General features: G+C 35.4%; 1 protein-coding gene across 2 annotated transcripts in view; it reads left to right on the forward strand.

Annotated features, from left to right (window-relative positions):
- The window catches only part of LOC100880785 (lachesin), a 292,742-nt gene that overhangs the window by 225,603 nt on the left and 45,948 nt on the right, over positions 1–21,191 (forward strand). For both annotated transcript variants that reach the window (XM_012281448.2, XM_003701653.3), the window contains exons 6-7: positions 10,315–10,532; positions 12,672–12,747. In XM_012281448.2, the coding sequence (XP_012136838.1) occupies positions 10,315–10,532; positions 12,672–12,747 (294 nt within the window). The remainder of the gene's footprint in view (positions 1–10,314; positions 10,533–12,671; positions 12,748–21,191) is intronic.

Below are 21,191 nucleotides of genomic sequence, written 5' to 3' on the forward strand. Positions count from 1 at the left end.
TTAATAACGTTGCAACAACTGTACACGATATTACAGTTAAGCAATATTTGTTAAACACTCTCCTATAATAATAAATAAATGAATAAGGCAGAGCGAATGAATTTACGAAGGATCTGTGAAGTTCCGTAGCCGCTAAGGAAAAAGCACAAAGCGTGTATCCTCGACAAAACAGCGCAAGCTGCATACCTCGACTCGATTCTTCTTTTTCTGTATCGTATGCGAAAGACAGGAGAAAAGGAGGGTGATGCTGAAGAGGGTGGACGTCAGGGTGTGGAACATCGAAGCGGTAACGCCCGTCGAAAGGTTTCGTATACCAAGCCTCGTCCTTGCAATAAGGATCCGGGGCATCAACCCTCCACCCCTCTTCAGCTACTAGCTGCTGAACCTTTCTGCTCCCTTCTCACTCTCAGACGGAATGTTTTGCATTTTAAGAAGGTGTCGGATATCCTTTGCGCTATCCGAAGACAGCGCCTCCCTCGTCGGCCGGCATCGAGGAACCCGGGATGCTGGGGAAAACGACGGTGGCAAGGGGGTAGAAAGCTTCCCCTGGAATCCAAAGTAATTCACGAGCCTGTATTACGTGCTAGGACACTCTTGCAGGGATGTCCTGGAAAATCGGCGAGATTTCGTGACGATACTAGCGAGCCTCGAGTCCTTGATACACCGTTCTGTCGGATCGTGCGTTTTACCCAGTCTTTTTTTAAAAGGACTTCTTTATGATTTTGAACGATTTTATATTTTTATTTGTTTAGGTTTCGTCAGTTCTTTGGGTATCATTTGAAGGTGTTTAGAATATTTTAGTTAGTCCTTTAACGTCGATTTTGACGTCAATACTGGTGCGAATCGTTGTATGTCAAATAACTGAATCTGAACTTCTGAAGTATCAGATGTGATTTCATGAATGAAAAATGTTAGCAAATGGCACTTGTAGTATATCAGTTTAAAGCTTGAAACTTCTTGCAAATGACTATGTAAATGCACCATTAATACTCGTAACATAAGATGGCTGATTGGCTAACGCAGCAAACAAGGGTGTTGTGTTACGTCGCATATCCGAATTCTAAATGTAAAAGTCTGATTTAATTTCATGACAGAAAACTATCGTGAAATAGTGCTTATGATACATCAATTTAAAGCTTAAAGTATGTGGAAAAAGACTATGTAGGTGCACCAATGTTTTTAATACGAAATAATTGATTGGTACGATTGATTTTAAAACATATAAACTATAATGTCTGAGAAGTGCTGCAACATATTCTTACATATTTTAGCATAACTGACTGTACACGTATTTTGCCAATATTACTAACTACATAAATACTTAATAAGACTACCAGATAAGATTGTAAAAATATTCCACACAAAATTTGTATAAATTATTTAAAAAAATATAAAATTCATTTTATTTAACGCCCTCTCATTCTGCATTTATCTATGGATTATCAATTAGACTCTAAGTGACTTTAATCTATTTCTATTTTATTTAAACTCTACCCCATTAAAAAATTTCAATTTTTAAAATACCTTTTCCGCGACGTCTGATATATTCGTTCACTTAATGTCCGAAACATTGACGTATAACCGAATAAATGGAAAAGCGAGAATCAAATTTATAGGGAGAAATATATTTCAAGCTTAGCAACGGATTGTTATTCATAGAAGGAAATGACGTAACTGAAAAGGAATTGTATTTCCATCAACGATGTCACCGTTCTAGTTGATTTAATCAAATGTGTCCTACTTTCAATGCGCAGCGATCGACATCATTCTATACTCTGTGCAGCCTTTAATTAGAGGCATAATTTATCTCTAGTGCAATGATGCTCGATTAAGTAAGTGTGGATTCTTTTTCCAATGCAAATTCATCTAAATTTTATTCAAGCTTGAAATCAAACTTTCACGTTGATTTAGGGCGAATAATGAGAACCGCAGACGCTCAAATTAATTTGCCTGTTAATTTTTAATGTTACTTTAAACAATTTGAGATTGGTGGATATGTTATTAAATATAGAGAAATTTAAATATTTGGTTTGTGATCATTGTAGTAAATTAATAAGATCCAAAATCCCTAAATTCCCAAATTCACAGGTTCCAAAATCTCTAAATTTCCAAATTCCCAGATTTCTAAATTCCTACGTTTCCAAATTTCTATATTTCCAAATTCCTAGGTTTCTAAATCCCTAAATTCCCAAATTGCTAGGTTCCGAAATTCCGAGATCTCAAAATCCCTAGATCCCGAAGTCCCTAGATTCCCCAAATCCCAAGATTCCCAATTCTCTAGATTCCCAAAATCCTTAGAATCCCAAATCTCCAAATTACCAATCCCCAGATTCTCAAAATCTCCAGATTCCAAATATCCCTAGAATCCCAATATCCCAAGATTCCCAATTCCCTAGTTTCCCGAAGTCCTTAGATTCCCAAATCCCTAGTTTCCCAATTCTCTAGATTCCCAAAATCCTTAGAATCCCAAATCTCCAAATTACCAATCCCCAGATTCCCAAAATCCCCAGATTCCAAATATCCCTAGAATCCCAACATCATAAGATTCCCAATTCCCTAGATTCCCGAAGTCCTTAGATTCCCAAATCCCAAATTTCCCAAGCCCTTTAGATTCTCAAAATCCCTAGTTTCCCAAATATATAAATTTCCAGGTTCCCAAATCCCTAGATTTTCAAATCTCCATATTTCCAAATTTCATAATCGCTAACATCCTGTATACCCAAATCTCCAAATCTTGAAGTACTTATTACCTAAATCCCAAATCCCAGTATTCCCACATAACATATTCTCCTTCACTCCTCATCGAATCATAACTGAAACAATATCTCCTCTAACAATCACGATGCCCGTAAAAGATAAAAACGTCGTAAATAAATAAAAACGCAGCCACGTAAGCCGAAAGTTACGCGAAGTGGAGGGTTAAAATCGTGAGGAAGTTTTGCCAGCTCTTTCGGTGGCAGACAACAGCCGCTCGAATAGCGGAGAAAGAACCCCCTGAAAACAGAGGAGAGCGAAGAATCTTGGTGGTCATTCGATGAGAACAGTCGAGGAACGGAGTAGAATTTAATCGAGTCCTTATTTACCGGGGCTCTAGCTCAAAGAAGCCACCGGATGAAACCGATGTGGACTCGTTCGTTTCAATGTTCACCGTTCGGTAAACTTTGTTATCTCTGCCATTGAAAACCGGAACACACTGGTTTCTCAACGATGAACGTTACATCCGTGGAATACCTTGCATTAACTCTGCCAACGGATCTCTCTTTTATCGTCAAAGCAAGAAAGACGCGGACAAGAGGGCCCTTTGCGCGGTAATATTCAGCACGGCGATGATTGGTGAAACGAGATCAGCTTCCTTGTGAAAACGGTTGTATTTGAAATAGAGAAGCGAAATTTATGGGTTCAGTGGTGGATATTTGGGGAGTTGGGCAGGTGTTTGGAGATTTAGGGAGATGGGGAGTTTGCGTGGTTGAAGATTTAGGGATTTAGGGAATTTGGATGGTTGGAGATTTAAGGATTTGGGGATTTGAGATTTGGAGATTCAAGATTTTGGGATTTCAAATCTGGGAAATTGGGAAATTGGGAAATTAGGGAATTGGGAAATTAAGAAATTGGGAAATTAGGGAATTGGGAAATTAAGAAATTGGGAAATTAGGGAAATGGGGAATTGGGAAATTAGGGAATTGGGAAATTAGGGAATTGGGAAATTAGGGAATTGGGAAATTAGGGAATTGGGAAATTAGGGAATTGGGAAATTAGGGAATTGGGAAATTAGGGAATTGGGAAATTAGGGAATTGGGAAATTAGGGAATTGGGAAATTAGGGAATTGGGAAATTAGGGAATTGGGAAATTAGGGAATTGGGAAATTAGGGAATTGGGAAATTAGGAAATTGGGAAATTAGGGAATTGAGAAATTAAGAAATTGGGAAATTAGGAAATTGGGAAATTAGGAAATTGGGAAATTAGGGAATTGGGAAATTAGGAAATTGGGAAATTAGGGAATTGGGAAATTAAGGAATTGGGAAATTAGGGAATTGGGAAATTAGGAAATTGGGAAATTAGGGAATTGAGAAATTATGAAATTGGGAAATTAGGGAATTGGAAAAGTAGGGAATTGGGAAATTAAGAAATTGGGAAATTAGGGAATTGGGAAATTGGGAAATTCGAAAATTGAGAAATTAGGGTTTTGGGAAATTGAGAATTTGTGGTCTTGAGAACTTAGGGATTTGAGAACTCAAGAATTTTGAAAATTTGTGAAATTCATAAAGTTTTTAAAATTTTTTAACTTCTCAAAATTCCCAAAATTCCTCAAATTCCTCAAATTCCTAATTACCACAAAATTTGTCAAACTTATAAGAATCCTAAGCTTTATAAAATTCCCAAAATATATAAAACGCCCAAATTCCTAAAACCCATAAATTTTTCAAAAATCCTAAAATTTCCTACAATTTAACAATCCTCTCTCAGTGTTAAATTTACGAAGAGCAAAAATACATTCTAGCACAAAGTGTCAGAAAAAAAATGAAAGAAGGGTAAAAATAACTGCAAAACGAAGAAAGGTAGGTTAAAAGGACGCGAATAGGGGATGATAGCGGGAACTGTTCGGATTAAAATCTCGTAGTAAAGGCATCTCTAATTGAGGATAAAGGTGGAACACGTTTCGCTACATCGTTCTCTATATTTACACGCGAGACCGTTTGAATATCTTGGGAATTGCCTTGGCTACGTGTTCGCGTGAACAATTCGTGAAAGCTGGAACATGAAATTCGTGTTTAATCTGTGGCTCTTCTTTTTCAAATAATCTCGTTTGGATTTCCGCGAACGAACTCGTTACTTACGTTGATTGCCAGAAGGAAACGGGAATATTATTCGGATTTCTTTTGTGATCGAGGCATTAATATAATCCCGTTGCGTTTTCGTCTGACTTGTGTACTTTTGTTGGGATGCTTCCAAAATTGTAGATCAAAAATTATCTTTTAGGTAGAGATTGTTTTAATGGATTTTGTCTTGAAGTTTATTAGTATTATTCATTTATGGGCTTGGAAATTTTTATGGGCTTAATTTTTATTTATGGGCTTGAATTTTTTTGGGGTGAGGGAATTTGGAGATGTGACTATTTGGGGGAGGGACAATTTGGGGAAGCGACAATTCAGAGGAGCGACAATTCGAGGACGTGACAATTTGAGAATTTAAGAATTTGGGGATGTGAGAATTTGGGGATTTGGGAATTTGGGGATTTGAGAATTTGGAGATGTGGGAATTTGGGGATGTGGGAATTTGGAGATGTGAGAATTTGGGGATATGGGAATTTGGGGATTAGGAATTTGGGGATTTAGAGATTTGAGAATTTAGGAATTTGGTGATGTGAGAATTCGGGGATGTGGGAATTTGGGGATTTAGAGATTTGAGAATTTAGGAATTTGGTGATGTGAGAATTCGGGGATGTGGGAATTTGGGGATTTAGAGATTTGAGAATTTAGGAATTTGGTGATGTGGGAATTTGGGGATTTAGAGATTTGAGAATTTAGGAATTTGGTGATGTGAGAATTTGGGGATGTGGGAATTTGGAGATGTGAGAATTTGGGGATTTGGGAATTTGGGGATGTGAGAATTTTGGGGATTTGGGAATTTGGGTATATGGGAATTTGGAGATGTGGGAATTTGGGAATGTGAGAATTTGGGGATTTAGAGATTTGAGAATTTAGGAATTCGATGATGTGAGAATTTGGGGATTTGGGAATTTGGGGATGTGGGAATTTGGGGATGTGGGAATTTGGGGACGTGGGAATTTGGGGATGTGACAATTCGTGAAAGCAACAATTCATGAAAGCGACAATTCGAGGATATGGGAATTAGTAAATATAGAAATTTGAAAATATAGAAATTACAAATCTCGAAATAACTCGACAAACAAACAGAAAAACCTAAACATTTCATTTACATCAAAATGTTAATTCCGCAGATCCGATCCCTCCATCCACATCTCTTTCGGTAAACAATAATTCCATTTCATCACCGTGCCGAAACGTGACAGTAAATTTTGACGGTTTCGTATATCTCGCAAAGTTTCAACGTATCTATAAATTCGGCAAAGAAGACGAAAATCTATGTCGATAGAAAGAAATCTGAGAAGAGATCTAGGAGGGGAGTTTATCCAATTTATATCGGGCCAGACGACATTTGGATATTTCCAGGTTTTCTCGCGAAATATATTGTGGAAACGCCTTGTTTCACGGATGTACTCGTGTTTCAGTTTCATTCAACAAACAGCAGTATCGCGAAAACAAATTTCCGGCAAATCTACTGGAACTGGAACGCGGTTGCGTTCGACTATTAAATTCATTGACACAAACTGTCGATGATATAGGATGATATACATCCAACTATTTTTTTCGTATAAAAGAACTGTGAATTTTAATTCGATATGTTTCGTGTGGGGGTAGTTGCTAAAATTTGTGATAAGAATAGAGGTGGAAATAGTGTTTGCAAATTTAATTTGGAGGAAAATTATAGATGCAAAATTTTATATTGGTTTAAGATTTTATGTTATGTTAATACAGAATTTCATATTATATTCTTACAAAATGTTAACATTATACTGATGCAAAATTTCACATTATACTGATACAAAATTTTACATAATACCAATAAAAAGTTGTACATACAGTAAATAAGTGTCACTCCCAAATTCTATAAATAATTTTATGTATCGAAGTATTTTTTATTAACAAAATATTTTGTCTTTCAACTAGTTGTATACCAAAAATTTCAATAATAGTAACAAAGAACTGTATTAATAATAATTCAGTAATAATAAAATATTGAATTGATAACTTGAAAGTAAAAATAGTTATTTATTAAACGAAGCATAGTAATAGTAACACGCGTTAGACACTTGTTTGGCGTCCGAAGACAGTAGAAAATGAAAGCAATTTTATCAGAGTGAGGAAAATCAATGGAAGCGGTGAGATAAAAAGGAAGAGAGTTCAAAGGAATGCACTTTGTTCCGCGAAGCAATTCAAGGAGGATGTTTATTTAAATTTTCAGGTAATTTACATCCACTTGCCACGCTGTATCACTTTTCTTCTTCTTTTTTATTCCCCGTTTCATTCCCTGTGTCGAATACGACCTCTCGTATTTAAATCGTGTTATTTGTTTTCACGCCATTACGACTTTTTTATTGATGCAAATAAACTGTGCTTGATCAGCCATCGAATTAATTATATTCTCTCGTACTATCTCGAGATCTCTTCAATTCGTAAACGAACAAATTATTAAATGTCGTTCCGATACTTAAACATATTTTGATCAACAAATATTTTTTGCATTCATAATTTAATTAATTGGTCAATAATTTATTGAACGTCAACATTTTAACATTGTAAGACATTTTAACATCGTGTACTAATATTTTATGACGAAATTTCAAAATATTTAATCTGTTCAAAACATTCAGACTTTGACACTTGTACAGATAAAAAATAGTCATATACAAGATCAATAATCGATAAATAAATATTAACCAATAACAACGATAAATATTGACAGTCTACCCGAAATTAATTAAGCTTATAATCATAATGAAATAATAAGCGTCTCATTGTTATCGTATACGAACACATAATGTCCCACATGTTTATAACACGCGTTACACATGGCTGTTAAATATTCATGTTTCGCGCATTATAAATATTAGCATATTTCGACATATTCAGAGCACAGAGACGCGAGTAGATAAGGAGGTTATCCTTTACGTGCATTGAAGGATTCAATTAAAAAGGTGCGTTTAAGGGTGGAACACCGGGGAATTAAAATATGTCTAACCCGTCTGGCGACATAAATAATTTATCATGTATATGCCGACATCAAAGATAAGCTTTCACGGTCTCTAAATAAAACATGTTCCGAAGAATCTTAAAGGATCAAGAAAATCAAGCTTCCTGGCCGCTGCTGGAAGCAACGAAGTAGGGAACCCATGTAATTCCCCGTGGAATGAGAAGGGTGAAAGTTGCTTCCTGCAACCATTCGACGGAGAATCTTTATTTAAATTTTAAAGCTTCTTACTATCTACGTGCTTCTGCATCGGTCTTCTTATAAAGTCGATAATAAAATCAGATATTCTCTTTCTTACGATGCCCGATGTTTGGTTATTCGCTTTTGTTAAAAGGCGAATAACGTAACGAGGATTTTATGTTTATAATTATAATTCTATTCAATTTCATTTGTGAGGGTACGAATTTTATTGCAATTGTATCGCAATTTTAGTTTGTATTGTGAGGTTGATTTTAATTTCTGAGATTGCGGAGGGTTGTGGGAGTTTTGAATTTTAGAATGATGCCACTATTTGAAGTTACTAAATTCTCAAATTACAAAATGCTTGAGTTATCAAATTCTCAAGTTTCCAACTTCGCAAGTTACCAACTTCTCAAGTTATCAACTTCTCAAGTTATCAACTTCTCAAGTTTCCAACTTCTCAAATTACCAACTTCTCAAGTTTCCAACTTCTCAAGTTACCAATTTCTCAAGTTACCAACTTCTCAAGTTACCAACTTCTCAAGGTTCCATATTCTCAAGTTACCAACTTCTCAAGTTACCAACTTCTCAAATTACCAACTTCTCAAGTTACCAACTTCTCAAGTTACCAACATCTCAGGTTACCAACTTCTCAAGTTATCAACTTCTCAAGTTACCAACATCTCAAGGTTCCATATTCTCAAGTTACCAACTTCTCAAGTTTCCAACTTCTCAAGTTACCAACTTCTCAAGGTTGCATATTCTCAAGTTACCAACTTCTCAAGTTTCCAATTTCGCAAGTTACCAACTTCTCAAATTACCAACTTCTCAAGTTACCAACTTCTCAAATTACCAACTCCTCAAGTTAGCAACTTCTCAAATTACCAACTTCTCAAATTACCAACTCCTCAAGTTACCAACTTCTCAAATTACCAACTTCTCAAGTTACCAATTACCAAATTACCAAGTACCAAGTACCAAACTACCAATTATCAAATTACCAAATTACCAAACTACCAAGTACCAAACAACCAATTACCAAAATACCAAAATACAATATACCCACCCCTTCCTTCTATTTATTCGTCAATTAATTTTCCACAGCTGTGATATTGGATAAACGAAGCGACGAGGAAATAAATGTTCGATTTCGTAGGGGTCGAAAGTGTCCATAACTTTAATAGGTTCTTGCGACACGTACAGATTTTCCATTGATCGTGAACCATTCGAAACAACAATCGATCACCGTGAGGTTGTAAAGTAGCGAAAAAATGGGCCGCTTCCTTTTGTTCCTTTAATTCAAGGAACTTTATCGAATTTCCATAAAATATCGCAGGCATTCGTCTTCATTCTTTACGCGGTAGAGCGGCCATGTTCAGGGCTGAAGGCGCACAGTTTGTTTTGAAACGGAACGTGGCTTTTAATGCGTCGTTGTTTCGCGTCCTTGTCTTTAATCGAGCATCTTGACTGTAATTTGCGCTTAATTGGCCCGACATCGGGGACGTAAATCAAAACTCGCGAGATTATTCAGCGAAGAGTTTCGACGAGGAAAACCGCGGGAGTTTCTTTCGTGAGGTATTTCATCGTTCATTTTTTTTGTGAATTCGGGAAATTTATTATTCTTGATTACTTCTGAAAACGTTATAGTAATATTAATATTCGGACACTTATTTTAAAGTAAATCAGTAGATTCTTTTGCCACCATGTCTGGTTAGTCATGTAAATAATTTTAGAAAGTTACTTTAAGTGAAACAATGATTAACACTTTAAGAAATAAGTTTTCTTCCTAATTATTATTTAATTTCCCTTAATGTTACTTACTATATATTTATCGTAATTGTCGCACAATTTTTCACTACTTGAACTCCTTCCAAATATTATAATAAACATTTAATATTTCTTTCTGAATTTAATATTTTAAGTATTCATAGATTAATAACTATCAGCTTTTATTCCATATAGATCATATTTTCTCCCAAACGAAATCAAACTCCTGTATCGTTCAGAAATTGTTATACAGCGTGTCGAACCATGAATGTTTAATAGAATATAATAAAATCTGATATGAAATAGAACGCCGAGCGAAAAGATACGAATTATTAAAAAGTATTAGCGTACTTATACGATCGGCAAACAAACGTTTCGATTCAGCGTATCATCGCTTTGTAGAAGCGGCGGGGCGCGTGTTCGGCAAACAGTGGCCGAGATTTATAGGCGAGGAACAGTTATCGATCGGTGTTCGTTGCTTGTATCGCTAGTAATTGGAACATTTATGAGCCAATCAATCACTTTTCTCGTTGCAGTTCCCCCTATGCTGTGGATACCGCATCAATTGGTCGGTGCACCCTTGGGTTCCGCCGTCACGTTGGAATGCCACACCGAGGCACATCCGACATCTTTGAATTACTGGACGAGAGAGGATGGCGTGATGATTCACGAAAGTAGCAAGTATAAAGTTACGTCGACACCGGAGAAACCTTCTTACAAGACTCATATGACCCTCACTATATACGATCTACAGGTACGAAACTTTCAGTTCTGTCATTTGTACTTCTACTTTTAGCTCTGTGGACCAAAATTTGAAAACAGTTCTTTGCTAGTTTATTGATTAATTATATTATATATAATTTTGACTGTATTTGATGCGATTGACTGTATGGTCTGGAAGAACTTTTTTAAGTGTTCAAGTAGGGAAACTGTAACGAGAGAGATTAACTGTAACATGAGAAGTTTAACTGTAAATGAGATGTAAGATGGAGGATGTGATCTGAAGTATGGAAGAAGAAAAAAATTTGTAGAAAACAAATTGGTGTACCAAGTGAAGTAAGAGTTTTGTTCAAATGATTAATAATATAATGTCAAGTATTATGATATTATGTCAAACGTTATTTCAATAATTGTTACTGTTGATCATTATAACATGTTTGAATATTAAAGCACCTGTGAGGTGTTGCAGCCTTGAAATTTTTATTTTTGAGATATTGAGAGATACTTTGAAACTTTTGAACTTTGGAATTTTTTAATATTTTGGTACTTTGAAACTGAAGAATATTAGAATTTGAAATTTAAAGAAACACTTTAGTAAATTCGAAGTACTGCCACTTTCAAAACTTCCCTGCCTAAAGGCATTATAACGAGAGTCTACTGTACCCACTCAATCCCACATAAATACCTTAACGGTTCCAACAATTTAAGATGCTAAATTTGGAATATTCCGAGAAAGCACTTTCAAGCACAGTAGAATATAATAAATAAATCAGTTAACTCAAATTGACCATAACAATTTTAGCTTACTATATAAAATATTTAAACTCGAATTTTCTCGAATAGTCGAATTTAAATAAACGACTGCATAAACCATGCGTACTATATTTAACAAGAAAGCTTCATTCGCGAATATCGATTATAAATTAAACTCCAAGCAGTGATAAAAGGGTAATGTTACGGTGGTGTTATCTGGTTCTAAAATAAAACAGAAACGTAGAAGAAACTCGGTTACTGATAATATTTCCAAGACGTGGCTCAGCGACGAAGTAATTTTCCGTCCTAATTTTGTATTTTTTATTCCGACAAGCGTGCACGTATCTCGTTGCGGTTTTCTCGTCATGCAAATATTCCGCCATCCTCCCGTGTTACTCCAATTAGAAACACTTTTTTATTATCTTCCTCGCATACTTTATAATCGCTTCTTGGTCTAGTTAATTGGAACATGAGTTGTGGAATTACTTTTCGCTGTTAGATGGTTTATTACATTAAAATGTAACGGTGGTTCATTCTATAATAATATCGTTCACAATATTTATTTGAACTCTTTCGAATTGGAAGCACATGCACATTATGTACACGTTAACGTCAGTAATGTAAATTATTCAAATTATTTATTTTCATTCATTTTTAACTTGAAGTGATTTATAACTCACCGTAATTATTAAATGAGTGAATTTTTTTAAAATAAAAAATATTTACATCTCAACCTTAAAAGTTACCCCATTTGCATTCATTAAATTTCTTTGTCCAACGAATCAAAAATCACAATTAATTACTTGACAATTTTAAAAGTATTTGATGTTTGACAATTTTAAAAGGTGTATAAGTTACAAGAAATAGAAAGTACCTTTTGGAGGTGTTTTGATTTGTTTCGGAAGCAAAATAGTGCCCATAGATAACAGAGAACCGTGCATCGTTGCACTTAGAGGAAGAAGCAAGCTTGTAGGGAGATAACCTCGTTACGCTGTTTAATTTTTTCCCTAGTACGTTCAACCACCGGGAATAAGCCCTGTACCAATTGCGTGTCTCTCTCTCCGTGTTTCCGGTTCTTGGAAAAAGGTGGAACAAGAAATGTGTGCATTAACAGGCTCCCAGTTTCCGGTATTAGTTTCTTCGCGCGATCGTTACGTTGCAATCTTTCAGATTTCTCTGTGTACCTCCCAGCAAAAAGCTGCCGTTTTCCTTTCACAGTTTTATGAATTTGCTGTAGGTTTCAACAGTGGTAGGACATGTTGCGTTGCGAATTGCAGAACTTTTCAGAAAACGTGTATCGATAGTGTTCAGAAAAATATTTAAAAAATTTCTTAAAATAGTAATAAGTAGTAATAAGTAATAAATAGTAATAAAAGGAATAGTGAGAATGTAATAAAATAGTGACATGTTTATTTTTTAGGACGAGGATGTTGGCACCTATAAATGTGTGGCGAAAAATCCACGCGGAGAAACTGATGGCACCATACGCTTATACAGTAAGTACATTTTTAATAAAATATATATCGATTTTATATGAAATACTACAATTTGTTTTAACACTACAAAGTGGATAACGTTTTAATTTATATTTGGTGATACCATGTTAAATGTTGGTTTATGAAATATTGAAAAATGCATATTTGAGAATAATATTTATTTTCTGTTACAAGATTTACATTGTAACTGAATTCTGGTATTCCATATTAAATCGATGAATTTATATCGTTAATTTATTACAAAAATTCCTCGTACAAACACCATAAATAAAATTGAAGGAAATAAAACAAATATAGATGATATGTAGTAAGCACATCCATAAATTCATATGTCTTCAGTTGCCAGATAAGTATAATACTTTTAAATAGAAAAGACTTTAAACTTATTTCTTGTATTACCAATTGTTGCATATTTTACAATATTTATCTACCTTATAGATTTAGTTAAAACCTATCTTGTATTGAACTTGGTGACCTTGGAACTCGAAAGGTCAACATTTCCATTTATATTAACGTCAATATTTAACAACCCCAATTAACTGAATCGCAAAAGCACGAAAGCCCCTATTCGTACAATAAACGACCCGTTTATCAAAGCGTCAATCGGTACCAAATTGAAAATTAATTGATCGTATTATTAATAATTTCAGCGTACCGAACGCGTTAATTAGTAATCACCGAGGAATCCTCGCCATTTTCGTTGAATTCTACGCGGGGTAATCGGCAGTCTTTTTTTTTTGCCGGTAGCCTTTTATGCTAAACGCTCGCTTCATTTGAATGTCGCTAATGCGAAAAACCGATGCATACTAATAGAGACCGCTTTCACCCCCGTCCCGTTTTCACCCTACGCGTCTGGAGCACATCGAAATCACCCTTCCTAGTTTCTGTGCACGTGTTCGTAGCTGGGTGCACGCGAGTTTGCACAGCGGCTGGCCATTTCTCCGCCGGCTCTTTATGTCATATGCATACATTAAACTCCTCTTCGCCGGAAGATGTCCGGTTAAATTGACGGTATCCCGATGTTTGCACGATTTTACACGCGAATACTGAGCTTTTATTACTTCCCTTCGAAAGTTTACGTCTGTTGTCAAGAGATGACGCTGGAAGTCGCCGATCGTTTACGATCCTCAAAATGGCGCCTCGGTTCGCGCGGAAAAATTCAAATACAGAAAACTTCATTCTCATATAAATTCATTTGTACAAAAATTTTTCTAATAAACTAAACTGAACATCCATCGATTTAATGTAAAATTACCTGCAGATACTTTATAATGTACAAAGTGTTTCAGTTTTTTAAATTAAATAATAAAGTTACAGATATTGAAATAAAAATACATGCCTTGATACAAGTCTATCATATCAATTTCTTGAAGTGAAAATTTTTTAAATGAAAACTTAATTGAAGTGTTTGAGTTGTGTTATAAATCTAAAATCTAATACATAAGCTCTCTCACAAGCAGAGACGCGGATCAAAAGTTCTAAACTATGGAACAACGGAGTTAAGTCACTTCTCTATCGGTTAAAGGACTAATTACTCCAGCGTACTAATTACTTCTCGGACTGAGCCCATTGCTCGGTAAGGTCAATATGAAACAGATCAATATTGGAAACAACAATGGGATGTCTATCGATTCGATCGACATTGTTTCGGCGCGAACAACGGTAACGTTTGATCATCAGGAAAGGCGTACTGTCTTTGACAACCAATTCGACGTTACTAACACCAATCAGTAATATACGAACAACCAGGCAGTTAGTTTGAAGGATCATCGATGTAACGACAATTTTGTGTGATAACGCGATGTGTCGGAAAGCAGAAATTAACCGATCATCGGAAGCCCTGCTGAATAATCAAATGTGTTATGGAGTCGCGTTTCAGGATCCTCGCTAATTTCCACGGGCAAAGGGAGACTAATAACTTTTATAGCGGATGATTATCGGTCGCCACTGGATTAAACCTCCTGAAACGATTATTACAGATATTCGGGATTACGTTTGAAGACTGATATGTTAGATCAATTTTTAACTAGTCACCGCATCATTTATCGTTACGAATACAATCTCACAATAATTTTGCTAATTGCTTTTAAATATAACAGCTTAAAATTTATTTAGCACAAGGATTTTAAGATTAGATTGACAGATAATTTCATTACGTTGCCATTTATTTTTTTTTTAAATTATTTATTGAAATTCTAAAAATTTGGCATATTTACGTTTTGTACGTAAATTACTCAGCCAACAATATTCGTAAAAATTGGAAAGTCAAGAAGTTCAGTCAGCAACCCCATGCTTTCTTATAACTTTCTTGATTGTGTCTTTTTCTAAATTTGTACAATGTAAAGGTAGAATATGCAGTTAAAAATATTGACAACGCGTGAAAGATCCACAGGATTCCGTAAACGTCGGTTACCATAATTTATGGGACGTAATGAAAAATTTGCGGCGCGCAGAACAGAACTAAAAGTCAGGAATAAATTGTTAAACACGGGAGATATTCAGCTAACAGTCGGAACAGAATTTTAAAGAGATTTTAAGACGAGATATTTATTATGAAAGGCCAGTTTTGCACGAGTCGAGTGTGAACACGCAAAAATAACTTGCCACGAAGAAAGGGTAGAATAAAATGGGGGTAAATATAGCGGCCCGTTGTACCAGAGGGAAATTCTCAGCGTGTTCCACGGGAAAATTGCATTCTAATTGGCGAGATTTTTAAAAAGTCACACAATAGCTCAGAGAGTTTTTGCCCCTGGACACGAATATTACTTACTAATTGGTTGCTTTCACGAAACAAAGAGGTGTAGAGGTATTATTCCTAGGTTCTGCAAACACCCTTTTAACTTGCTCCAATTATTAAGACTTTCTGATCTCTTGATTCTTTTTTCGATTGTTCGATTTTAATAGGATTACTCAATTTATCGTAATACTTCCATCATATTAACCTGAATTGAAATTTGGAACCTCTAAAAAATTCATGATAATTGATTTAATGTGTCAAGGTTCCTTGATGGTTTTTGTAGTTGTAAATTATTTTATTAGGAACACTAATAATTAATTAACAATCAACAATATTAATGGATAATAAAAATAATAAAATGATAAATAATCGAAATGATAAAATACATAGTCCACATAGCAAAATAATATGTAATCGAAATTGGCACATAAATTAAAAAATTATTCTTAATATTATTTCTCAACATTTTTTTTTCATTTTGTATATATAATATTTGTTCATATAACTGTTAGCACAGTTGTACATATATTTTATACACATATGTACAATTTCCACATGTCTTTCTTATAATATTCACATTTTCTATGCACAGTTTTATATAAAAGCAAAACATGATATCTATATAAATAAAAATTAATCAAATAAGCAAACTGGCAAGTTTCGTAACGAAATAATTTATTATATAATTCGCTGAATTTCTACAAAACGACAGAATAAAAATGTTTTCGACGTAAGCTTATTTTGAAAATAAAAGCACGATACCTTTCCACCGGGTCCTCTGTTTCCGGATCGATCTTCCCAGCTACAAAGAGATACCAGGACTCAAAAGGAATTCGAATTCGTTCCTTCTGCGAGAGACGCGGTAAAATAACCTGGTCGTGGTCCAGGAGGTCCCAAAAGAGTTCAAGAAAAAGGAATCGAACGCGAGAAAAAGAAACGCGGAAAGATAAAAAAAAGACGGGACAGAAAGAGACGAGACGGAAAGGGCCGAATGGAGGGAGCCGAAATTAAGTGGTAGAAGTCAGAGATATGTCAGACGAGTTTTATTAAGCGGCATAAAAAAGAGATTTGTAGTCTGACCGAGGGGTGAGACCGTCGAGGTTGCTTCTGCCATGGCCAAGGGTAAGTTTGCTCGCGGGACCCGGTAGAGGGGGATGAACAGATGTAGAAGGGGTTGGACGTGGAACAGGAGGTCGTAGAGATATGAATTTATTATTAAGGACCGCCTAAGGGCCAAAGTACCCCTGTTTCTTGATAAGCAACCGTTCCACCCCCGCCTTGCGAGGGCGAACCCTCGTTTCTTTTTTTCTTCCGATGCACAGTCCCTCTCCGTCCGATGGAAAAGCTGGAGCACGGCTAATTTATTCCATAGTCGAGTCAAACTGCTATTTGTGAGGGTTGTCGGAGGGTCGAGGGGGAAAGAGGGTGGCTCCGGGGGTGAAGGAACAAAAGTTGCCAGCGTTCCGTGGGTAGCAACAATATCGTATTCATTCGGGTGTTCGCTTCTTCTTCGTCTTCATCCGCTTTTCCTCGGACTTGGAGCTTCCTATACATAATGCAACACTTTTTCCTCTTTCGCCGTCCCTCCAATTGAGACGAGAATTTAATTGTCGGTCGTTACGCAGCCTTTCTATAAGCATTTATGACGTTTACCTCCCAGACGTTTTTCGTGTTTCCTGTCTGATTAATTGTGCGAACTTGCGTTTCGGTTTTCAGCGTTTTAACTTCCGGGGTCGCTCGCGATTCTTACGGACTTCTGCCGCTTTTCATGGCCCATGAAATTTGCTTGCTTTCGGGAACTTTGAGGTCACTGACATTTAACTAATTTTTCAATTATTTTTAGAAGATGTAGTATTTTCTGTAATTGTAATTGTACAATTATTATATTGCAATTGTACTGATTCTTACATGGCTAAACTTTGTGATTAACGGACATATTTATGATAATCAGACTAACGACGTAAAAATATTTCAGTCATACGTGTAACAATTAGACAGCAAAATCCAGAGAACTTGAAGCCCCGATAAAAGTGCAATTTTCGCGATTTTTTTGCCGGCTTTTTGCGACACGAGCTTGGGGAATAATTCGATGGCATCTCTTTCCTTTTAATTGGCTTTTCGCGAGCTGTTTTCTGAACGTTATGAAAAAGATCAGAAGCCCGGTATGAGTTCAAATCCCCTCGTGAATTCACCCATTTGTCTTTGTCTTTGTCCCGACGAGACGGTTTATTAATTCGGGATTCTGCAAGAACAAATCAAACTTGCTTTATCCTGAACGCGTACCACGTGTATCCGTGAATTTAATCTCACTGATATTAAATAAACGGCTTTCGGATCTTTTTAATCGCACGCGTTATTAACGTATTTTTTCTCTGTCAAATTTATTCGATTTAGTTATTCTTTTTTTTCAATTCAAAATGATATGATTAATTGCGAAATGAGATTTGTTTAATGCAATGAGAATTAATTCAAATTATTGTTTTATAAAAGAGTAATTTAATCTCTGACCAATTCTAGAATATTTTAACATATGAAATTTACATTTCTAAAAATATAAATATTCTTTTTCTTCCAACACATTACTGTAATATTATTTTCATGAAAAATTATATTCTTTCCAGAAAATGAAAAAGATACAAATTTTCCAGCCCAATTATATGAAAGTTCTAGTATTAAAGTTCACAAGAGAATCATCAAAAATTTCAAATAATAAATGTCAGTCAAAATATCAGTTAAGCAAAATGAATGGAAATAGAACCCTAATCAGTTGAAATCGAGATCCATTGTCAAGGAGTGTTTCGTTTGATGTGCCTCTGGAAGCACGTATGAATATCTAACAGCTGCATGTTCACGATGTATAATGGGTATTAATTACGCACATTAATTATGCTAATTGGAAGGTGATATCGTGGAAACGGTTACATCGCTTATCCATAATGTATCTACGTTCTCGTTCAATTTTTTCGTGACCTAGAAAAAATATTTTCAGCTTATTTCATAATTTTCTACATTTCTATTCGAACATAAAAAACTTTTATATACTTTGCCTTCTAAATTTCTAAATATAAAACTAAAATTTCGAAACAATTTCCAATATTTTTCTATATAGATCATTAATAGTTGTCAACCATAACAAATTTCATTATTAATAGCAAAAATTTTTGTCAACAAAATTTTTAATGCATTCTAATAATTCGCAACCAAAGTTAGTCATAAATAACAGTTTAATGGCCGCTCACACATGTGTGCGACGATTGATGAACGTAGGGGGTTGCTTCAATAATTATTACACAAAAGAAAATATTAAATTTGTTGTATTAGGTGTGTCATAATTATTGTTGTTTTATGTGTATGTTCGCACATGCTGAATTATTTCATAAATTTACATAAAGTTTTTTTTAATTAATTCTCTTTAAAAATATTGTCAGGTCCTGACTTCGGGTATGTTTGACTTCGCCATTAAAATTTTAACACTTCATAAGCTAACTTCTAATATCAAATTTTAATATCTACAATTTACACATGACGACTATCGATTTCGTGTTATAAAATGTTATAAGAAGTCTCAATCTTTGCAAAAAACCACTCCCGCCATGAAGCCATTATTTTCCAATTTCACATTACCACAGATGAAAAGAAAAAGCAGCCCAGCGTTAACGCGTATCGCGATGAAATTATTCAGTCGATTCGCGCGGGCAGCTTTCGATTAATTGAAGGAAAACACGGGACGGTTATCGGTCGTTTTAGAAATTTACCGGAAGTTTCGCCCGAGATTTTCATTCCGGCCGGAGGATCCCGCTAATGAATTCTTTGCCGCGATACGCGGCGCAAACAGCTTCCTCCCCGAAGGCTCTTTCGCGGCGCGATATCGAAGTTCCCGGCCACGGGGCTTTAATTACGAATTGATCAGGACTTTCCGCGAACTTGCCAGACAGGGACGATGACGTCGAGACTCTCGTCTTTTGTAGAAACTCCGTAGAAAGTGTAAAAATTTGTTCTAACTAACAGCTTCTAAGTTTCTGCGGCGAAACGGTTTTCCAAACTTTCACCCATTATTAAATTATTTACTTTGTTGTGCACACGTTAAACCATTTCCCTTCTGTGCTCGCGTTTAACTCAAATGTTAATTAACACCTTGAATGTACATTTAATTTATACGTCTTTGTAATTGTTTCAAATTTGAAGAATGTCTTCTTACTAGATTTCAAGACCTTGCTGCTTTTCAACACCTTCTATGTTTCGTTTGTTGGGTCACTTAGAAGTAACTCTTCGTTGCTATTTTTAAATAAATACAGAAACTTGAAGTGTTACGTCTAGTTCATAAATTGTAGCTGAACTTGAACATCAAAGAGAACAACATTGAACTTATACGTTTCATTTGTTAGGTTATTTAGAAGTAACTCTTCGTTGCTATTTTTAAATTAATACAGAAACTTCAAGTGTTATGTCTGGTTCGTAAATTGTAGCTGGACTTGAACATCGAAAAGAACAACATTGAACTTATACATTTCACTTGTTAAATTATTTAGAAGTAACTCTTCGTTGCTATTTTTAAATTAATACAGAAACTTGAGTTATGTATAGTTCGTAAATTGTAGTTGGACTTGAACATCAAAAAGAACAACATTGAACTTATACGTTTCATTTGTTGGGTCACTTAGAAGTAACTCTTCGTTGCTTTTTTTAAATTAATACAGAAACTTCAAGTGTTATGTCTGGTTCGTAAATTGTAGCTGGACTTGAACATCGAAAAGAACAACATTGAACAGGACTGAAAGTTAGAGTAGCGTTTAAGCTATTTGAACTGGGTGACACCTCAAGTTAACCTCTTAGGCACGGTTGAACGAGGCGCTCTCTGTAGGGTAGAGCTTGACGTGAATTACGAGTAAACAGCACTACAATCTGTGACAATACTGTTCTCTACGTGTGTACATTGGTATCAAGTTTTTCATGATTAAATAATTTACTTCTTCTAGAAAATTCTTGAAGAATGTAATTTCTAAATGTTATCGATATCGTGTATTAATGCAAAGAGGTGCCCGAATAGTATTACTTGGTAACTGCAATAAATTATTTAGTGCTTTCTTGTATTTATATGTAATTTGATGGGATTTGTTAATACTATGGTGAAGGCAAAAAGGTGCGAAGCTAAACGTGTGAAGAGGATCATTCAATTGGTGAGCGAGTGAGTTCATAGAGTGAGCCACTGTGGCGCTATGTAACTACAATGGCGTTCGCGATGGTGGACCTATAGGTAGACTATAACTACAACTATAAACTTGTAGAGAGTTGTATAGACATGTAGACTTGTCGTAGAGAGATAGTATTCGCGAAAGCCACGGGGCGTGTGAGGTTAAAGTTTGAGCTATCGAATACCTCCGAGTGAATCGTACGAAAACTTAAACGCTGCTAGAACATATTTCGACATGTAGAAACTCGAAGATTCCGAAGCTGACGAAACTGTGATATAGGTGAAGTAGAACATTTCGCAGTGACACGACAAAACGTGTAGTAACTCAAACGTAACGAAAAACACATGAGTAGACAGGCAAAGTCGATATTTTAAAGAATGCAGAAAAGAAAAATAATAGACAACGACGTAAACGTAGAAGGTTAGAAATCGAGGTGACAAAAAGTAAACCGAAGGAACGTGACAGAGAAGCGTAGAAATCACTTGTATAATTCATAGAACCACTCGGTCCGTTGG

The sequence above is a fragment of the Megachile rotundata genome, chromosome 4 (assembly GCF_050947335.1).
Source record: "Megachile rotundata isolate GNS110a chromosome 4, iyMegRotu1, whole genome shotgun sequence".
NCBI classification, from domain to species: Eukaryota; Metazoa; Arthropoda; class Insecta; order Hymenoptera; family Megachilidae; genus Megachile; species Megachile rotundata.